Source organism: Schizophyllum commune (genome assembly GCF_000143185.2).
Source record: "Schizophyllum commune H4-8 unplaced genomic scaffold SCHCOscaffold_3, whole genome shotgun sequence".
Lineage (NCBI taxonomy): Eukaryota > Fungi > Basidiomycota > Agaricomycetes > Agaricales > Schizophyllaceae > Schizophyllum > Schizophyllum commune.
This window is the reverse complement of record NW_026089540.1, coordinates 2,204,560-2,221,687: the sequence shown is the minus strand read 5'-3', so window position 1 is coordinate 2,221,687 and position 17,128 is coordinate 2,204,560. Positions and strand designations below refer to the sequence as shown.

Below are 17,128 nucleotides of genomic sequence, written 5' to 3'. Positions count from 1 at the left end.
CTTAAAGGGATCGGCGTCTTTTCTGATACCTCCACTCGTGCCCCTCTGGAAGACGGAGGGTATGTTCATTTTCTCCAATCTCATGAGCGTATGAAGTTGACGCAAGACAGTGCTGCTGCAAGCCGACGACATGGGAACTGTCCTTCAGACTGCTGCCACGCGGAGCAATTGCCATCTGCTTCGCTCCGGCGTAGTACCCAGCGGTGACTGCAGCGCAGGCATCACAGGGGACTTGCGTGCCATGGAGCGTGTCCACACCAGTTTCCAACGCGAGATAGACGGTCTTATTCTGCAACTCGCCCATGCAGTCGGACGGCGAAACGAGGTCGAACGTCAGCAAGCTGCCAGCCACGCCATGCTTTCTCCCGTTCGCCAAACGGCGCCTCAAATGATGTCGAGGATATTCGCATTCGCTACACCGGACGACTGGACTTGGGCGCTACTCGCCACCAGGTCTATGAATTGCAAGATGTGGCGCACGATTGTGTGGATACGCCTCAGCTCTGGAGCAGCTTCAGCATCGACTTCCGGGAGGACCCCATGCGCTGGCGAGACGCGTTGGACTTGCATGTCGTGCGCTGTGGGCAAATGCTTCTTACAGCTCTGCTTTGCGTTCAATCACACGGGCTTGCCCAGCTGGGGTGCCGCTGAGTGGGATTGGCTATCCTCTCAGTCGCACCACTGGGCAGCCCTTGCGGTCCACAATGTGCCGTCCCCGGTGTAGGGCGCCAGATGGCAACAGACATGGCCAAAGAGCACGCCTACCTTAGCAAACCTCTAGTCGATCAAGTCGCCATCCTTTCGCGAGTACGAGAACACCCTTGTCACCTCTTTGAAGCTGCAGAACCCGGCGAACCCGCGCGCCGTCCCGGCTCTTCTCCCTACTTGGCGAATCACCAACCTCACTATCGACTGTCAGCACGACCTCACGCCATTCCCACTCGTCATTGCAATATGCAACTCGACCTTGCAATGTCTTGACATTGCGGCTGGGCAGATTAAGGCCGCTGCTACGGTCTTCCCCGCTCTCGAGACTGACAAGTTATCCTATCAAGCATGTGGTCTGCTCGCCTAGTCAATAGTTAGAAGGAGGAAAAAAGGAAGTTTATTACTCGGGGGAGTTCCCTAAGAAGGAACGGCCCTATCCGCCCTAAACAGTCCAGGAGCAGGACAGTGCGATGGAGCACTTTGGCTCTTATCGCTGTAGCGTATCGGTGTGTAAGTACGAGATGAAGCCTCAGCACGCAGAAAGGGTAAAACTCAGCGTACGTCGTCCCGCTTATGTTCGGTCAGCCAGCATAGAAAGCTCCGCCCCCAGGCCTCCCCTTCGAACGTCGGTGGCTGGACATTCATACGGTGCAAGTCCCCGCAGAGTGCCCGCCGCATGCGGATCAGGTCCACCCGATGCATGTTTAAGTTACACGCTTGGTTTGCGCTTGCTAGGCGCCTGTGGGCGTTATGGAACGGCAATCACCGGTACTTTGACCAGCCCCCTAACTTAGAGTCTGATCGCATGCACTGGAACTCGAGTTCCAGGGTAAAACCCGCCCCGGAAAACCACCCCAAGGCGCCCAGTTCGAGTTCCAGTCTGAACTTCCCTGGTACTTTTTTGGCAGAAGTTCCAGGGTCTGAACTCCGAGTTGCGGTGCACCCGATCAGACTCTAATTCCGACTCTGGAAGTCCACGTCGGTTACTGTCGGTTCAAGCCAGCACCTCGTACAGAGTCTCATCCCGATCTCCCATTGCGTTTCCTCTTTCCTTCGCAGAAATTTTGGGACATCTTCAACTTTTCAGGGACTCAATTCATGGATTCCGATGACCGTACCAGAAACCACCCTATCCACCAGATCCCTTCAGAGATCTTGTCGACAGTATTCGAGTTCTCAATGTCAAAGCAGTGGATGAAGGACAGCGTGGGCAACGCGCTGCTCAATGTAGCAGAGGTGTGCAAACTGTGGCGCAAAGTCGCCCTAGGCACGCCGCTGCTATGGAGCTACATCAACATCGACTTCGCCCATATTCCTCGCCATCGATGGAAGAGTGCGCTTGCCTTGCGCATGGAGCGATGTGGGGACGTCCCGCTGCATGTGCGACTGGTCTTTTCAGTTGACAGAGATCTGGGTAACTGCGACAGGGATACTTGGGATTGGCTCTCTTCTCAGGCCTATCGATGGGCGGCCTTGACGATATATAATCCGCCGCATGACGGTGCTCTCGAGGACGTGCAGTGGTCATGGCCTATTCGGTTCCCCATCCTTACGCACCTGGACTTAGGATGCGTCCTCACTTCCTTCCCCCTGCCATTTCACTTGTTTCGCGACTCGCCTGTCGCCACACTGAAGTTCGGATACTCCGGTATTCATACCCATACCCCAAGTCTCGCTCTGACGACCCTCACCTCGTGCTGGAACATCACAAAGCTGACTGTTGAATGCAACAACATCGGCACTGACGGCGAGTTCATGCCAATCATGAAGTTCATCGTTTGTAGCCCGACGCTACAAACACTCAAGGTCAGGACTCCCTTCTGGCGCAATTGGGCGCCGGTGAACAGGCGAACCCTCCCATCCCTGCAGTCCCTGACGCTCTCCGCCTCCGCGTTCTGCCACTACATCATCGCGCCCAAGCTCACATCCGTCACACTTCTCGGAGATGGCGCGTCCTTCCAAGGCGGACACGACGCGCTCGTCCTACAGTACTTTGCCGGCATGGTACAGAAGGAGGGCACCGCCGCGAACCTCCAGTCGCTCAGACTCGTCAACTTCTTCGGCATAACGAAGGCTGTCGTAAAATGCCTGGATATGCTATCCTCGTTGACGACGCTCGTCCTGGAGTGCTGGTGGCGGGCGGGAGACGAGCGCGAGCCCTGCGTATCGTGGGACCTCCTCCGGGCGCTGACTCGCGACGAAGAAGGGGACGTAGGCCGCCTGCCTTGTCTTACTAGCCTCACTCTCCTCTTCGTCGCGGACGATGACGAGAAGGATCGCATCGTTCCTCCGATTAAGCGCATGCTCTCATCCAGAGCGCTTCGGCGCACGCACGAGGGAAAGGAATTGGCAGCTCTCGAGAAGTTTCAGACGAACCTGGCCGGGGATTGGACATTGCCTGTAGCTGTTTGACCGGGTGTATAGCGGAGCTCGCTAGAGCGGCAACGCGGAGGTCCACCGTGGTTGTTGGACTGGTCACGACCGAAGGTCTTCGGGCTCCTGTATGCACGTGCTCCCATGGGATAAGCCGTTGAGGAGGCACGATGGATTACGCGTCCGGTGTGATGGAACGCTGTACAGGAGTAATAGAACGTTGTTTAGCAGCGATGGACTATCTAGCCGAGGTCGATCAATCGCACGCACTCAATCATTTCTTCGCTCATATATCTGATTCTGCTGGTGCCCGGCGGAGAAGGAGGCCGCAGGCGAAGGTATATGCCTCCTCCGCCGGCAGCAGGGTTGACGCATCTTCCAGGCGAGGTCGGATTTACGTTGATTGGGAAGGGAAGCGGCGAGTATATGCGGAAGAGCTGATCAGGCCGAGGGTCGGAGCAGGTTTGAGTTGAGCATTACGTGCCCAAGGCGGACGTCCTTCTTAGACGAGTCCGTCGCACGCGAGGGAGAAAATGGGAGAGACGCGGGCGAACTGCGAGTGGAGAGTCATCTTGTTATTCTACGGTTCCATATTCCTACAACAAAGTTACATTTTCCTTCTGTATTTCCTTTACACACCTTATTTTCCGTGTACACTATCCGTCAGCTTTAGTAGTTGTACCAGCTGCGCCCGACCGTCGGTAGACTCTTGAACTGACTGGGAACGGCGCAGGCTCGCAAATGCAACCGTCTACGCCCGCGAAGGCCGCCCCTTGCTTCCCGGATGGCCGACTAAGGCGACAGCCTCTCGATAATCCACTCATCACCCTTCCTCGTGTACTGCACGCGATCATGCAACCGAGAGGGCTTGCCGCACCAGAATTCGACCTCGCTAGGAGAGGCATTAGCGAGGAATCAAGATATGAGAGGTGCGAGGGTCGGCAAGCCGTAGGACACACCGCTCGACAGAAGACCGAAGGCCCGCGGCATGGATCAAGTCGCAGATACTTACAACGGCACCACTCGCCACCCGCCCCAGAAGTCGGGCAAGGGAACGTCTTCGGGGTCCTTCTCGGGGTCGTCGCTCCCGAAGCGCTGGCGCAGCTTCTGCAGACGTGCCTGCACTTCGCCCTCCTGGACGACGGTGGACTGGCGGGAGGCCCAGGCACCGACGCGCGACCCGGCGGGGCGGGAGCTAAAAAGAAATGTCAGTGGGAAGAGGGAGAGGTAGCGAGGGCGGAGAAGAGGAGGGTGAGAGCGAAGGATGAAGAGTGGGAGACGGGAGAGTATGTGTGAGCGAAGAAGAGGGTAAGGTGAGAAGGAGATCAAGGAGGCGATGAAGAGGAGAGAGGGGGGTGAGAAGGAGGAGGAGAAAGAAAGGAGAAAGAAGTGGTTGCAGATGGAAGAAAGGGAGACGAGTACGGCGACTCGGCGAGGTACGAGGGCTAGGCAAGGGGAAGCGGTTGTGATAGAATAGAATGTCAGTTACGAAAGTAGGATGCGAAGACCTGGGTGGATGCGGATACGGGGATAATTACGAAGATTACGAAGACGAAGGCGCGTGAGTTGGCCATGATTAGGGCAAAAGATATCGCGACGGGATGCGGATAACCGAGGGAGCAATAGGCAGATAGGAGCAAGGGGGATGTGATTGTGAGCGTACGAGGGAGAATGTGATAGGACGGAGGGGGTGAAGGCACGAGGCACGCACCGGAAGTACGCCTCGCTCTCGGCCCTGTCGACCTTCTCGACGTTGCCGAGGATGCGCACGGATTTGTGCAGCTCCTTCCAATAGAAAACGAGGGAGGCGCGGGGGTTGGCTAGGAGCTCCTTGGACTTGCTAGGGTGGGATGAGGCGCAGGTACAGGGGATTAGAAGTGTGGTTGCATACCGACTGGTATAGTTAGTATAGAAAACGAAGCCTCGCTGATCGAGTTCCTTGAATAGGACTACGCGAGCTGAGGGGATGCCGTCTGGAGTCGCGGTAGCGAGGGTCATCGCCTGCAGCTGTGAGACAGGGCGCGAGTGACGAAGGAGGGGGGGACGTACCTCGGGCTCCGGTACGACGGGGTCTGTGCTTGCAGCAACAGCGCGAAACCAAGCATGGAACTCATCAAGCGGGTTGGGCCTGACAGTCGCGGGGGAGATTGCGTCCGGGGTCACGTACTGGTTGTGGGGGAGGACCTTGAGTGCTGCCGGCGTCTCTGTGAGCGTCGTCGACGGCGTCGCGATGGTTGTTGCGTTGGACGACATGGCCGTTCTAAAGCAAAATGCGATGGTGCGGTGGGCGATGGGTAGTGTGCGCCGAGTCAGCATCTCCGCGCGCTCTGGAGGCGGCGGGGCGGGGCGATCGATGGGTGCACGTGAGTATGGGCGACTGTGGATCCCGCGCCGGCGCTGTTGCACGAGGCACGCCGGCGTCGTCCGTCCGTCGGCGCTATCGGCGCCGCTGCGGTCCGGGGTCGGCCATGATTTCCAATTTCGGCAAGATCACGACAGCCGATCACGAGCTGATCAGCCATCAGCGCTAAGCGGGAGCGTGGGAGCCTCGCGCTGGCTTCTGCGCACAGCAGGAACGCTTTCCCGGGATCACACCAACTGCTCTTCGTTCCGTCCGCGATCTCGTCGACGCCGACGCCGCGCCCCCCACTCTCGCCGACGTCGAGCGCACAGCTCCCCACAAGCGACGATGGCGCTCCACTCCATCTACGACCTCACGACCTTTGCGCGCCGCACACGCGGTGCGACGCCTCCCAAGCTTGTCGGCGCGAGCACCACCGTAGTTGGGAATCGTGTATACCTCTTTGGTGGGCGCCTGGTCCAGGAGCGCCGCATGGTTGCAGACCTCTGGGCGTTCGACACACAGACATTCACCTGGGAAGCGATCACACCAGCGTCACCCCCCTCACGCGCTCCGCGCGCTCGGTACTTCCACTCATCAGATGCGTTCGCAGGGCGCTGGCTTCTAGTCTTCGGCGGTATGAGTGCGGCCGACTCCGCGGAGCGCACCGCGAACCCCGACGATCTCTGCGTACTCGCCGACCTGCATGCATTCGATACCCAGACCGGCCACTGGACGGAGCTAGGAGGCGGTGTAGGACTTGGGGGAACCGGTCAGACAAGTGCTGCACCTGATGGTACGTCCCCCCACACTGCAGCGTGCTCGATTTACTGACCTTGCTGCGCACGTTTCAGACGCTTCCCTTGCACCGCGTGCTCGCTATGCACATCTGTCCAGCGTCACAGGCCACAACCTATACATTATCGGTGGGCAGGACTACTACAACACATGGCTAGACGATATTTGCGTCTTCGATCTGCGTGCCGGCAGATGGGTCCAGCGCCAGCCATACAATCGCCACTGCGGCACATACCGCTCAGTCGCGGTATCTTCCCCTTCGCGCGTGCGCTATCCCCTCGACGAGCTTCCAGATGCCCTCCTTGGAGCCGATCACAGCGACGCGAACCCCTTCGGCCAGCCGACCTGCCCCGACACCCCAGAAGCTACCAACGCCCGCGCGCTCGTCCATCTTCCATACCAAGACGTCGAGGACCCCGACAGCCCCTCACCTCCTATAGATGACGACAAGCCAGAGGGCGCGGAGCAGCATGACTCCGGACGGCGCCCCCACGGCGTCGGCGGCAGCGAGATTTGGGTGTACAGCAACTACAATGTGCGTATATGCGGCCCACGCAACGCGATCTTTACACTGACGAGGAATCCCTTTCTCTGCACTCGTGCCTGTCATGCCCCCCTCGGCTGCCTCTTGGGATGTTCGTCCGCTCCCGCCATGTGCTGCGCGCCCTCCTATCTCTGCTGGCTCCCTTCGGAACCAAATTGTGATTCGTGCTCGGCCGCGCGGCTTGGCTCGGGTAGTTCACCGACGTGAAGCGCGAGCTGGAAGTGTTGACGCCCCGGCCGGATGGCTCATTCGCGGTGCGCGACCTGAGCGCGGCGATGCAGGAGGGGAGGAAGGTATGTCGCTTTCTTCTGAGCCCCCGAAATCACCTCCGTTGCTTCTCCCGCCATCCATTCATCAAGAATCAATTACACCACCCCTATCCCGTCTCTTATGCGCCCTCCTACTCCACACTGCCGATCCCTCATAATTTTTCTCGTTGCCCTATGCTCAATTTCCCGCCCCTCCTCCCTCACTACCTCTGACACCTCACGTCCTCCGGAATTCTCCTATCCCGTTCTCCAGAGCCCTACTACCTCCGGTTATCCACCCATCCCATCCATCCGGCGCTGTCAATTCGTCATGAAGCAATAGTTGCCATGAACCCAACGCGTACCGATAGCTAACACCTTGCGCAGCAGGACATGCCCCTCCCGCCCGGCCTGCGCTTCCCTGGCGGTTTCCTTCTCGGAGGGCACCTGTTGCTATGCGGCACGTATCTCGCGCACAGCTTCCAGAGTTTTTCGATCTGGGCATTGCATCTCGGGGGTGGCGGGAAGGGGATGAGCTGGTGAGTGGGAGTTCTGTTTCGAGATCTTCTACTTTTGGTAGGAGTCATCTGTGGCGTCTGTCATAATCACCTAGCCGACGGTGCGATGGGGTTTTGAAACGGTCCCGAAGGCTTTGATACCGCCAGCCGCGTTACCGATCGTTTTTTCGAATATGGATGCTAACTATTTTTTGTGTTTGTAGGTCACGAATTGACTGTGGCTCTGTCCTGCAGAGCGGTAGTTGGTTCCGCTCTGTGCTGGTTCCTGCACATGGGTCGGCGCCGGATAGGCTGCTGATCTTTGGCGACCGGGCTGGTAACCTGGTTGACGATTACAACAAGCGACTGTTAAGTTGGGAGGTGAGATTTTGAGAGCAATTGGTCAGCCAGTGCGCGGTTCGCTCATTTTGGGATCGAACAGCATGTCGCTGTCGTTGACCTAGAGGCATTTGGCGTGTACAGCCCGCCAAAGGCTCGGATACCACCGAACCCAGCGCTTCCGCTGCCCATGGGAGGTGAGTTGTTTAGCAAAGAAATTCAGGCTATTTTACTAATGATCCATTCAGCGCTAACCTCGCCTCTGACACCAACCTCTGCCTCGTCTGTTGTGTTGTCTGCGCAGCTCTTGGGTCTACGCGCGCTCGAGGCGGGTGTTGCGGCAGATTTCTGGCTAGTGTGCGAGGATGGCAGGAAGGTGGCATGCAGCCGAAAGGTGTGTTCCATCATCGACACTTTCCTCCTCACATACTGATCCCACCTTATAGATCCTTGAGTCAAGATGGCCCTGGTTCCGACGGCAGATGGAGGGCTTCGTCGAGCGCGCGCGTCGCACAGCAGCCAGCATGCCGCCCAATCGCATGCACGTCCCCCTCAAAGCCGGCCCCAGCGGCATCGACGAGGACGAGGAGCTCGGTGTGGGCGCGGGCCTGACGCCCCGGGGTGCCAGCATGTTTGACGGCGATGCGGATGGCGCAAGGGATCCGAGGCTGATGCCGAGGAGCTTCAATGTGCCGGCCCCGTATCCGGTGGGTGGTGTCTTTGTATCCGGGATAGGATGATGCTGACTGTTCTCCCCTCTGATAGGTTGTGGTGGCGCTGTTGCAGTATCTGTATACGCTCGCTCTCGTCACCCCACTTCAGCACGCGCCGGCGGTGCTGAGCCAGTTGCTCATCCTCAGCCGCGTATGCGCAGACGACGGCGAGGAGGGCGAGGAGGAGACCGGTGGTATGGCGCATCTGCGCGCGCTCGTTCGACATGCTATGCACTGTGCGCTGGGCAACTCTAACAGCGTAGGCGTGTATGAGGTCGCAACCCTTTGCGGCGAGCGTGGCTTGCAGATTCGTGCGCTTCGGACGGTGAGCTTTTCCCGTCCACTCGATAATGGACATACTGACTCATGAATAGGTTATGGCATACACCTCCAAGAAAGGCTCAACCGATAAGAGCAAGAGCCGGTCTCGTGGCGACCGTGATCGTGAGCTACTTATCCGATGCGCGGCTGCGAATGTGCTAATAGCAATCGCAGGTCGAGATGACGGTTCTGCAGGCGGTGGTGCAGGCGGCAACGCTACTGATACCAGCACCGGCGGAGGTTCGGTAGGTGGTGCACCGAGCAGCGTAGGAGGTGGGTATCGTCGATGATTGTCCTGATTTCACTGCTTTCGTATCTGTCTCCATCTTTGATCTGTGATTTGGAATCTCTTGCTTGTTTTCGTGGATTACCTACCAACCAACTACCGCTATCGTTTCGCCGAGCAGAGCTCTACTATACACTGCTAGTCCCGTGTCGCACTTTCAACTTCCAAATCGGGATGTCCTTATGTTCTGCACACGCTATTGTACTTATGGGGATCGCAAGTACCTGATGTCCACCTCATTCAACTGTTCCCTTTGTGCTCCTTCTCGTCCTTCCCATTCAACCATGCTGTGCACATCATGACCCACAGCGGCCCTGACGATCGCATCACCTACCATGCGCTCATCCTACCCCACTTCGCCTCGTGTTCTCGTTATTGTTCCTTCCTCTTGTTCTTATAGCTATATCTGGGTCTTCCCCTTGTTCTTTTATCCGATTTGCTATCTGTTCACTTCGCCGCTATCCCAATCCCGACCTATCATAACTCCAGCCTTCACATTCTTCTCTACCCCCCTTCATGTAGCTCTTTTCCTTGCTGCGGTTCATTTTCCCTTGATCGCCGTCCATACGTACATCGGCCTCAAGGCTATTGCGATGCTGTCATAGCCTGCTAGACGTCGTACTCACGCTCTTCACAGGATCCTCGTTCAGTGCGTCTCGCGCGCGCGGCACTAGCGATGCGACATGGCGTACGACAGGGTTCCAGCACGATGGCAGCGCACCGAACACCCTGGAAGGCCTGCCGGAAGAGACGCAGTCGCCCATCCCGATGTTTTCGCCGACCTTGGGGGGTACCTCGTCTTCACATGCACTTACCCCGACAACGCTCGCGGCCCGGGTGCCTCTGCCGACATCGCCTGCGGAGGGCGTCGCCGGCTCACCCGGGATCGCGCTCGCGGCAGGCGTCCCGTTGCCTACTTCTCCGGAATGTGAGAAGGAGAGGGTGGTCTCCTCGTACTTCAGCTACCCGACGTCTTCGCAGGGGCCGGGCGCGCGCAATCGCGTCCCTTTCAGCCCCAACCAGCTGTCCATACCCGCATCCTCTCCTCGACGGACTCCGAGCCCTCGTCCTGCGCCGGGCCAGCCGCTGCCTCCCGTCAATTCGTCTAGGCCCACATCCTCATCCGGCGTTGACCCGAAGCACCTTACGTACCGCGGCGGCTTTGGGGTGGGCGGCGGCGGGCGATTTGCCACGGGCTTCGGGTTCGACGACGATCTGGCAAGCGAAGGGAAGCCTCTTGCTAATATGCTAGAGGTGGCACCTAGCGATGCGGGTTTGAGGCCCGATCTCGCGGCGCGCGTGCTTGTTGAGCATGAGCGTGGCGACATGTTCGGCGCTGCGCTGCAGGAGGCTCTGCAGTCCTTGGCAACAAAGGAGCAGCCCGAGCCAATTGAGGAGGCTCGGATTCAAGCCACGCAACCAGCGGATGCTTCAGCATCTCTACCTGAGCAGCCTGTACCCGACGCGGGTCACCAGATCCCTGGCGGGCGTGACTCTTCAGCCCAACCCGTGCCTGCACCGCCGGAGGTTGAGGATCCTGCTGCCGTCAAAGAGGCATCTACGAAGGCCGCATTAGCTGCTCCTTCCGTACGAAGCACAGGCTCCGACGCTGTCTCAGCTTCCTCTCCTCCAGCATCATCGTCTGGTCACTCCTCCACCCCATCCAAGGCGTCAGGACGTCGTCCGTCCAACTCCTCCGCTCGCCCCGCGAACGGAATCACTCGCGCTGGGCAGGATTACGCGTATAGCACAGGAATCATCCCGCCAGGTGTTGGATTGAAGGCGCTTTTCACAGGCAAGATACCTCCGCCGCAACCACAGCCGAAGGATAAGCAGAAGGGCAGGATGAGATCAGGTTCGGTGACTTCGCCAACGTCGCCGACTGCGTCGACGCCGACGTCTCCCTCGTCCGCGACATCCCCCAAGAAGAGCCTACTCGGACGGCGCGCGGGTCTTACCTCGTTATTGCCTCACAAGGGCTCCCCGGTATCGCCTGGCGCCGACTCGGTCTCCTCGCCAAATAGCGATTTCCTGTCATCTCCCACGTCCGCGCTCACGTCCCCCGACGAGGATATCTCGAAGAGGCTTGAAGCGTCGACGCCCAAGGCAGGCTCATCCGGGACGTCGCAGTTCTCGTCACCCGTGATCGTGTCCGGGAGTCCATCGCTTCAGTCGGTCTCCTCATCGTCGAAGACGTCGAGCGCATCCTCCCCGAATGCGCCTCAGCTGCCGAAGAAGAGCGCGCTGCGTCAGCTGCCCCAGCAGGATCTGCTCAATGCGCAGGCCCTGTCGAGGAAAGGCGCGATGTCTCGTAAGTTATCCATCCTTTTCGATCGATGTTTGCTCACCATCGCACAGCACCTGCCGATGCTCGGTCGCCCACTAGCAACGGCTTGCTCTCTCCTCCTTCAGCCTACCCGCCCTTTCTCCGCAATCCGCCGTCTGATGTGCTGGGCGCGCATCATCGGCAGGTCAGCATCGTCTCGCTCGCGACGGATCAGGAGATGTTCGAAGTGGCAGGACTCATGGGCTACGCGGGCGAGGACGGCGAGGAATCGTCGGACGATGGCTCCGTGCTGGAGATGCCCAGGCGCGCCCCTCCTCCCCAACATCTCGGCGACCACGTCGTGCGCGACGACGCCGACAGAGCCAGCCTCGCCACCATCGAGGCGAACTATGCGGACGACGACACCATTCCCGACGACGAGACCGTCGACTTCGATGTCTATCGCCGCGAGTCGATGATGTCGACAAATACCGATGGGTACGACCAGGGCCGCGCGCACGACTCTTACATCGTCCTGTCTGGTCCCGAGGAGGAGTTTGGCGTGCGCACGCAGATGCGCGAGCGCGGCATGTCGCTGTCGAGCTACCGGTCTGCGCCGCGCTCGCCGCTGTCGAGCCACTCCGACACGTCGGGTTGGGATAACGAGTCGGACTCTGATCCTGAGCCGATGGTGCGCAGGAGCAGGGTCGTGCCGAGCATCTACACCGCGCCGAGCCTGTACTCGCAAGACTCCGTGTACCCGGCGGACGAGGGCAGCGCGATCGGTCACCACCCGGCGGCGCTGGAGCAGGCGTCGCCGGATGCGCCGTCGCCGCAGCAGTCGCTTGCTACGGGGACGTGGTCGCTGGAGGCGGAGCAGGCAAAGCGCGCGCGGCGGATGGACGCGTCGCGGCGTGGTGCGGCGATGGCGCTCGAGGGCAAGCGGATGCCGCGCGTTTCCGATGCCTCCAGGACAAGCACGGCGACGCGGTCGTCGGGCTCCTCTGCTCCCCGTCAGGATCGTCTGTCCAACGATACCTACAGCGACACGCCCTCGCTCGTGTCGTGCGGCTCCTCCATGACCTCCTCGCAGCGATCCAGCCAGTACCCCAATACCCCGTCGCGACCGCAGACTGGCGACAGCTCCGCGCAGGGCCTCGGTATCATCGACGAGAGCGATGGCGTGAGTATTGTGGAGGACGCCACGGACATGGAAGAGGACCACTACCCGCACGGCATGGTTGGCGACATCGCAGAAGAGCCGCGCCAGAAGTCCGCCGTCCTCCTCGCCCCCGTCGGCGCCGCCCCGCGCCCCGGCGGCGCGCGCTCCTCAACCTCTTCCCACTCCACTTCGTCGTCGTCGGCTGCCTCCGGGCGCCCGTCTTCAGCCTCGGGTGGCGGCGGCCTTATGAGCAAGTTCGGCTTCAGCCGCAAGAAGTCGCCCTTGACCTCCGATCCCACCTTCACCGCGCTGCCGCCCCTCCCCAGCTCGACGCCGCCGCTCTCCGACAAGGACCTGAAGGCCGAGGCGAAGCGGATCGCGAAGCAGGAGGCAAGGATCCGGCGGGAACGTCTGGCAGAGGATTTGCGCAAGCGGCAGGACGCGGCGAAGGCGGCGAGGAAGCCCCCGGCGGCGGAGGTGCGGAGCGTGGGGTCGGGGAAGAGCAGCAGCAGCTCGAGCACGAGGCGGCGGTCCAAGGCGAATGCGGACGCGGCGGCGATGTATGGGGGGATGACGGGGTTCACGATGTGAGGAGTTTGGGGATCTGTTGTATATATGGTGCGTGGGGGTTCTCTGCATCGTTTGCTTGCAGGGAAGCTAATGTGTCGTATAGGTCTTCGATCTAAGTCGCTGACCCAATCTACCAACAAATGTCTGTACTACGTTATGGTTGTGCGTTGCTGTTGTTGCTGTTGTTGTGCCAGATGGCGTCGCGTGCCTCCTTCCCTTCTTTCCTTTACCCCAGGCACTCGTTTGCTGCTTCTATCTTGTGTATCTAGACCCATGTTGACTCTCTTTTTACTCACCCTCTCATCGAGTGACTCACCGAGACTTCACGTTCGCTTCTTGCACATAGTTGTGTCTCGAAACCCTTTTGAAATGAATGTCATGATACCGTGTACTTTCCTTATTTGTCCTATGTCTGTTTCTTTGCAATGTCAAATTCTGTTTGTACTCCCCGAAACCTGGGCATGTGGCTTGCGAATTGATGATTACCCAGTGATCTGCGAAATCGAGGCCAAGCCCGCTATTGTCCCCAAAATGGTAATTGACCAGCACGTTCTCTCGACACACGTGATCGCGTTGCCACCACGCGCCACGTCAGCCGGTATTTAGACGCGCTGGCCGATCAGTGCTTCTGCTTCCCCCTCACCTCGCATCCATCTCAGTGACCTCTGGCCGAGGGCCACAACCAACATGAAGCTGAATTTCTCCTCATTCGCACTGACGCTGGCGCTGGCGGCGCCGCTCGTGTCTGCGGGGTTGTTCCCCACGAGCGGGGACTCGAAGGTGAAGATGCTGAATCCGAAGGAGTTCAAAAAGGTTATGAAAGAGGGGGTGCGTAGCCATGGTCTGAGTGGGTGTATGAGATGCTGACGCCAAATGTAGCACACAAGTTTAGTAGCGTTCGTAGCGCCTTGGTGCGGGGTATGTGCGCTGCAATCGGCGGACGACCGGGAAGCTGATTGATGCGTGCAGCACTGCCAACGCTTGGTGCCCGAGTACATGAAGGCGGCAAAGTCCCTCGACCCCATGGTGCCGCTATATGCGGTCGACTGTGATGCTGAGGAGAACAAGCGCATCTGCGCGGAGCAGGTGCGTCCTTACACCGTATTCCTCGTATAGACCCACTAAGGGACTTTCGTAGGGCGTGCAAGGCTTCCCCACCGTGAAGCTCTTCCCCCAGGGTGGCGAGCAAGCACCCATGCCCTACAACGGCGAACGCACAGCCAAGGCTATCCACGACTGGACCGCACGGCGGGTACCAACACTAGTGAAGAAGTTGAAGGAGGTCACAGATATCGCGCCTTGGGTAGAAAGTGTTCGTGCCGTCATCTCCCCCTTCTGTACTTCCCAGCCATGTACTGTACCTCCCAGCTATGCACTGTGCTTCCCAGCCATGTACTGACCTCCACTCCCTCCTCCCAGGACACCTCCAAACCCCGCCTCCTCCTCTTGACCAAGGACAAGAAGGTCCCCCTCCTCTGGAAAGTCCTCGCGAACAACTTCCGAAAGAAGCTCTCCCTGGGCGTGCACAAGGACGAGGACGGCGAGGCGGCGGGAGCCCTGGGCCACGCGCCGACGGGGAAGTCGATGGTGCTGGTGTTCCCCGAGGGGGAGACGAGGGCGGTGGTTTATGAGGGTGGGTCTTTGTTCTTTTCTGTTGAGAAGGACGATGGGGATGGCTTACGATTACGCCGCAGGCAAGATGAAGCTCGCGCCCCTCACCGACTTCTTCAAGAGTATCCTTGATGGGACGGCGGATCTGCGTTTGCCGGAGGATGAGCCTGTCGCCGTTAACCCGGACCAGGTCATCCTGGACGAGACACCGCTGGACGTTAAGGCAGAGGAGACCATCGTCGTCGACGAGCCCATCGTGCCTACGCCTGGGCATGAGACGCCTGCGGAGGCTACGCAGGAGGCGGAGCATCCAAAGGATGAGTTGTAAGCTGGGTTGGTGTGTGTCGATTGTAGGAGATCGGCATCGGATGTTAGCGCTCTGCAGCATCGAACGTTAATGCCTCGGGAGCTTGCCGGGCTTGCTGTATGTAGGATATCTATGGATGGGTTCTTGCTTGCTTCAGATATCAGTCGAAGGCTTGACTTCGGGGATGGAATAGGCGCTCGATGTGCTAGTCGATCCGGCAGGCACGGCGTATACTGCCTAGTGTATGTGATCCTCGATCTTCAGCCTACCTTCCGGCCTCTACTGAGGTGTTGAACCTCCTCCGACGCTCTTTCCGACGTTACATCCAGGCTTCACCACAGCCCAACGCCCCCCTGCGATATACGGTGGCGACGGCCGCCGAGTACCTCGCTGTAATGGATTCCCCGGCAGCACCGCTTGGCCCGAGTCATAATGCCCCCCTCCGTCATGAGATCGGGGTATTCCCCCGCTCTTATCCTCCTCCCTCACCTGCGTTTCCTGGTCCCCCCTTCCTCTTCCCCTCCGCCGTTAGCTGCACCGGTACACGTTTGGCTCCAGCAATCCAGCGTAGACGGCGCCAGTCCACCTAGTCCGGACCTTCGATCGTTGATTGCACGAACTCATCGCTGACTACTTTCGAACTCCGTAAACCGAACTCGCGCCCTCCCCCTTCCACTCCCACTCCGCCCACCATCTCAAGCCCCTTCCCCCATCATGCAATCCAACCTCTTCTCCGGCGATCCCCTCAACCTCGAGCGCATCCGCTCCGTGCTCGTCCGCCTCGAAGAGACGATCATCTTCTCCGTCATCGAGCGCGCGCAGTTCGCGCACAACCCGAAGATGTACGAGCCCGGCGCGTTCGCGGAGCTGCGCGCGCTCGGGTTTGAGGGGTCCTGGCTGGAGTGGTTCTTGCATGAGATCGAGAGCTTTCATGGTGTGTGGACCGTTGGTCGATTGGGTGTGGGATGCGTTGTGCTGATGTGACTCCATCGTCTCACATTCCTTTCTACCTCCCCCTTTGCCCCCAGCCAAAGCTCGGCGCTACACTTCCCCCGACGAATACGCCTTCACCACCGACCTCCCCGCGCCCGTCATCGCCCCGCCCACCTTCCCCCGCACGCTCTACCCGAACACGGTGAATGCGAACCCGACGATCCTCGCGCACTACGTCAAGCACGTCGTCCCGCGCATCACGCGCCGCGCGTCGCTCGCGCTCGCCGCCGCGAAGCGCGCGCAGGGCGTCGCGGACGAGGGCGAGCTGTACAACGATGACGGCAACCATGGGTCGGCGGCGACGGTGGATGTGGAGTTGCTGCAAGCGATTAGCAAGAGGGTGCATTATGGTGGGTACTTGGTTCTCTTTCGACACTGTCCGTACGCACGGTTATGCTGACCACCCCCACCCCTAGGCAAATTCGTCTCCGAGTCCAAATTCCAGGAAAACCCCGCGGCCTTCATCCCCCACATCCTCAACCCGAATCGCGAGGCGCTCGAGGGCCTGATCACCAAGCCCGAGGTCGAGCGCAAGCTCCTGCAACGCGTGCGGAAGAAAGCCTCGACGTACGCGCAGGAGATCATCGACGGGGAGACCGTGTCGACGGCGCAGAAGGTGGATGTGGAGGGGTTGGTGGATTTGTATGAGAGCTTCATCATTCCGTTGACGAAGGATGTGGAGGTGAGTGTGTGGTTGATGTTGGTGAGGGAAGGAGTGCTGACGCAGTCGTTCGCAGGTCGATTACCTCCTACAAAGACTAGATGGGTTGTCCGAACAGGAGATCGAGGAGTTGAGAACGAAGGGGAAGGCAGCGGTGAATATTCCTCCCGCTTCAGCACCCAGTACGAACGGTGTACATCCTACAAGTCAACAACCATAGATGGAAAGTGTATCAAATTGACCCTCTGCTATGTTGATATAAACAGCGTCCGATTCCTTCTCTTCCTCAACATTTCTACCTCTGCCGCTTTCTACGGTCTGCGAAAATGGTATCATCGCGGCAAGACCAGTCATCGCGGGGGGGGGGGGGGGGTTAGGGCTTAGATAGAA

The 17,128-nt window shown here is 59.2% G+C and overlaps 7 protein-coding genes across 7 annotated transcripts; 6 read left to right on the top strand and 1 right to left on the bottom strand.

The window, feature by feature from the left end:
- Positions 1-1,536: 1,536 nt before the first annotated feature.
- SCHCODRAFT_02615691 (uncharacterized protein) lies at positions 1,537-3,366 on the top strand. The gene has a single exon (XM_050344725.1). The coding sequence runs from the start codon at positions 1,807-1,809 to the stop codon at positions 3,118-3,120; it is 1,314 nt and encodes a 437-aa protein (XP_050201746.1). The 5' UTR covers positions 1,537-1,806; the 3' UTR covers positions 3,121-3,366.
- A 90-nt stretch (positions 3,367-3,456) lies between these two features.
- Positions 3,457-5,402, bottom strand: SCHCODRAFT_02615686 (pyridoxamine 5'-phosphate oxidase). The gene is made up of 5 exons (XM_003033865.2): positions 5,131-5,402; positions 4,973-5,082; positions 4,793-4,921; positions 4,094-4,276; positions 3,457-3,973 (listed from the first exon to the last, which is right to left on the bottom strand). Exons 1-5 carry the CDS (start codon positions 5,332-5,334, stop codon positions 3,874-3,876), a joined length of 726 nt encoding a protein of 241 aa, XP_003033911.1. The 5' UTR covers positions 5,335-5,402; the 3' UTR covers positions 3,457-3,873.
- Positions 5,403-5,770: 368 nt separating this feature from the next.
- On the top strand, positions 5,771-9,172 carry SCHCODRAFT_02490886 (galactose oxidase; the record flags this gene model as incomplete). The annotated part of the gene is made up of 11 exons (XM_050342937.1): positions 5,771-6,218; positions 6,277-6,755; positions 6,959-7,057; positions 7,403-7,551; positions 7,734-7,890; positions 7,952-8,045; positions 8,097-8,242; positions 8,295-8,555; positions 8,614-8,886; positions 8,936-9,005; positions 9,057-9,172. 11 exons carry the CDS (start codon positions 5,771-5,773, stop codon positions 9,170-9,172), a joined length of 2,292 nt encoding a protein of 763 aa, XP_050201745.1.
- Positions 9,173-9,338: 166 nt separating this feature from the next.
- On the top strand, positions 9,339-9,855 carry SCHCODRAFT_01293783 (uncharacterized protein). The gene has a single exon (XM_050341392.1). It carries the CDS (start codon positions 9,504-9,506, stop codon positions 9,771-9,773), a length of 270 nt encoding a protein of 89 aa, XP_050201744.1. The 5' UTR covers positions 9,339-9,503; the 3' UTR covers positions 9,774-9,855.
- A 1,778-nt stretch (positions 9,856-11,633) lies between these two features.
- On the top strand, positions 11,634-13,620 carry SCHCODRAFT_02615682 (uncharacterized protein). The gene is made up of 2 exons (XM_050344724.1): positions 11,634-13,214; positions 13,270-13,620. Exon 1 carries the CDS (start codon positions 11,694-11,696, stop codon positions 13,185-13,187), a length of 1,494 nt encoding a protein of 497 aa, XP_050201743.1. The 5' UTR covers positions 11,634-11,693; the 3' UTR covers positions 13,188-13,214; positions 13,270-13,620.
- Positions 13,621-13,803: 183 nt separating this feature from the next.
- On the top strand, positions 13,804-15,240 carry SCHCODRAFT_02615680 (thioredoxin-like protein). Its single transcript, XM_003034448.2, has 6 exons — positions 13,804-13,994; positions 14,046-14,084; positions 14,136-14,252; positions 14,305-14,478; positions 14,586-14,799; positions 14,861-15,240. Exons 1-6 carry the CDS (start codon positions 13,854-13,856, stop codon positions 15,103-15,105), a joined length of 930 nt encoding a protein of 309 aa, XP_003034494.1. The 5' UTR covers positions 13,804-13,853; the 3' UTR covers positions 15,106-15,240.
- A 301-nt stretch (positions 15,241-15,541) lies between these two features.
- On the top strand, positions 15,542-17,079 carry SCHCODRAFT_02615676 (chorismate mutase). Its single transcript, XM_003034447.2, has 4 exons — positions 15,542-16,018; positions 16,113-16,427; positions 16,494-16,759; positions 16,815-17,079. The coding sequence occupies exons 1-4, from the start codon at positions 15,799-15,801 to the stop codon at positions 16,956-16,958; spliced, it is 945 nt and encodes a 314-aa protein (XP_003034493.1). The 5' UTR covers positions 15,542-15,798; the 3' UTR covers positions 16,959-17,079.
- Positions 17,080-17,128: the final 49 nt, after the last annotated feature.

What these genes read in the sequence shown, in the direction of transcription:
- SCHCODRAFT_02615686 (XM_003033865.2), bottom strand. Translation starts at nt 5,334, where the DNA reads ATGTCGTCCAACGCAACAACCATCGCGACGCCGTCGACGACGCTCACA. An exon ending in CCGTCGTACCGGAGCCCGAG is followed by an intron (nt 5,083 to 5,130) that starts GTACGTCCCCCC and finishes TCACAGCTGCAG; the next exon opens with GCGATGACCCTCGCTACCGC. An exon ending in GAGAGCGAGGCGTACTTCCG is followed by an intron (nt 4,277 to 4,792) that starts GTGCGTGCCTCG and finishes ATTTCTTTTTAG; the next exon opens with CTCCCGCCCCGCCGGGTCGC.
- SCHCODRAFT_02615676 (XM_003034447.2), top strand. Translation starts at nt 15,799, where the DNA reads ATGCAATCCAACCTCTTCTCCGGCGATCCCCTCAACCTCGAGCGCATC. An exon ending in TGAGATCGAGAGCTTTCATG is followed by an intron (nt 16,019 to 16,112) that starts GTGTGTGGACCG and finishes CTTTGCCCCCAG; the next exon opens with CCAAAGCTCGGCGCTACACT. An exon ending in TAGCAAGAGGGTGCATTATG is followed by an intron (nt 16,428 to 16,493) that starts GTGGGTACTTGG and finishes CCCCACCCCTAG; the next exon opens with GCAAATTCGTCTCCGAGTCC.
- SCHCODRAFT_02615691 (XM_050344725.1), top strand. Translation starts at nt 1,807, where the DNA reads ATGGATTCCGATGACCGTACCAGAAACCACCCTATCCACCAGATCCCT.
- SCHCODRAFT_01293783 (XM_050341392.1), top strand. Translation starts at nt 9,504, where the DNA reads ATGCGCTCATCCTACCCCACTTCGCCTCGTGTTCTCGTTATTGTTCCT.
- SCHCODRAFT_02615682 (XM_050344724.1), top strand. Translation starts at nt 11,694, where the DNA reads ATGGGCTACGCGGGCGAGGACGGCGAGGAATCGTCGGACGATGGCTCC.
- SCHCODRAFT_02615680 (XM_003034448.2), top strand. Translation starts at nt 13,854, where the DNA reads ATGAAGCTGAATTTCTCCTCATTCGCACTGACGCTGGCGCTGGCGGCG. An exon ending in AAAAGGTTATGAAAGAGGGG is followed by an intron (nt 13,995 to 14,045) that starts GTGCGTAGCCAT and finishes CGCCAAATGTAG; the next exon opens with CACACAAGTTTAGTAGCGTT. An exon ending in AGCGCATCTGCGCGGAGCAG is followed by an intron (nt 14,253 to 14,304) that starts GTGCGTCCTTAC and finishes GGACTTTCGTAG; the next exon opens with GGCGTGCAAGGCTTCCCCAC.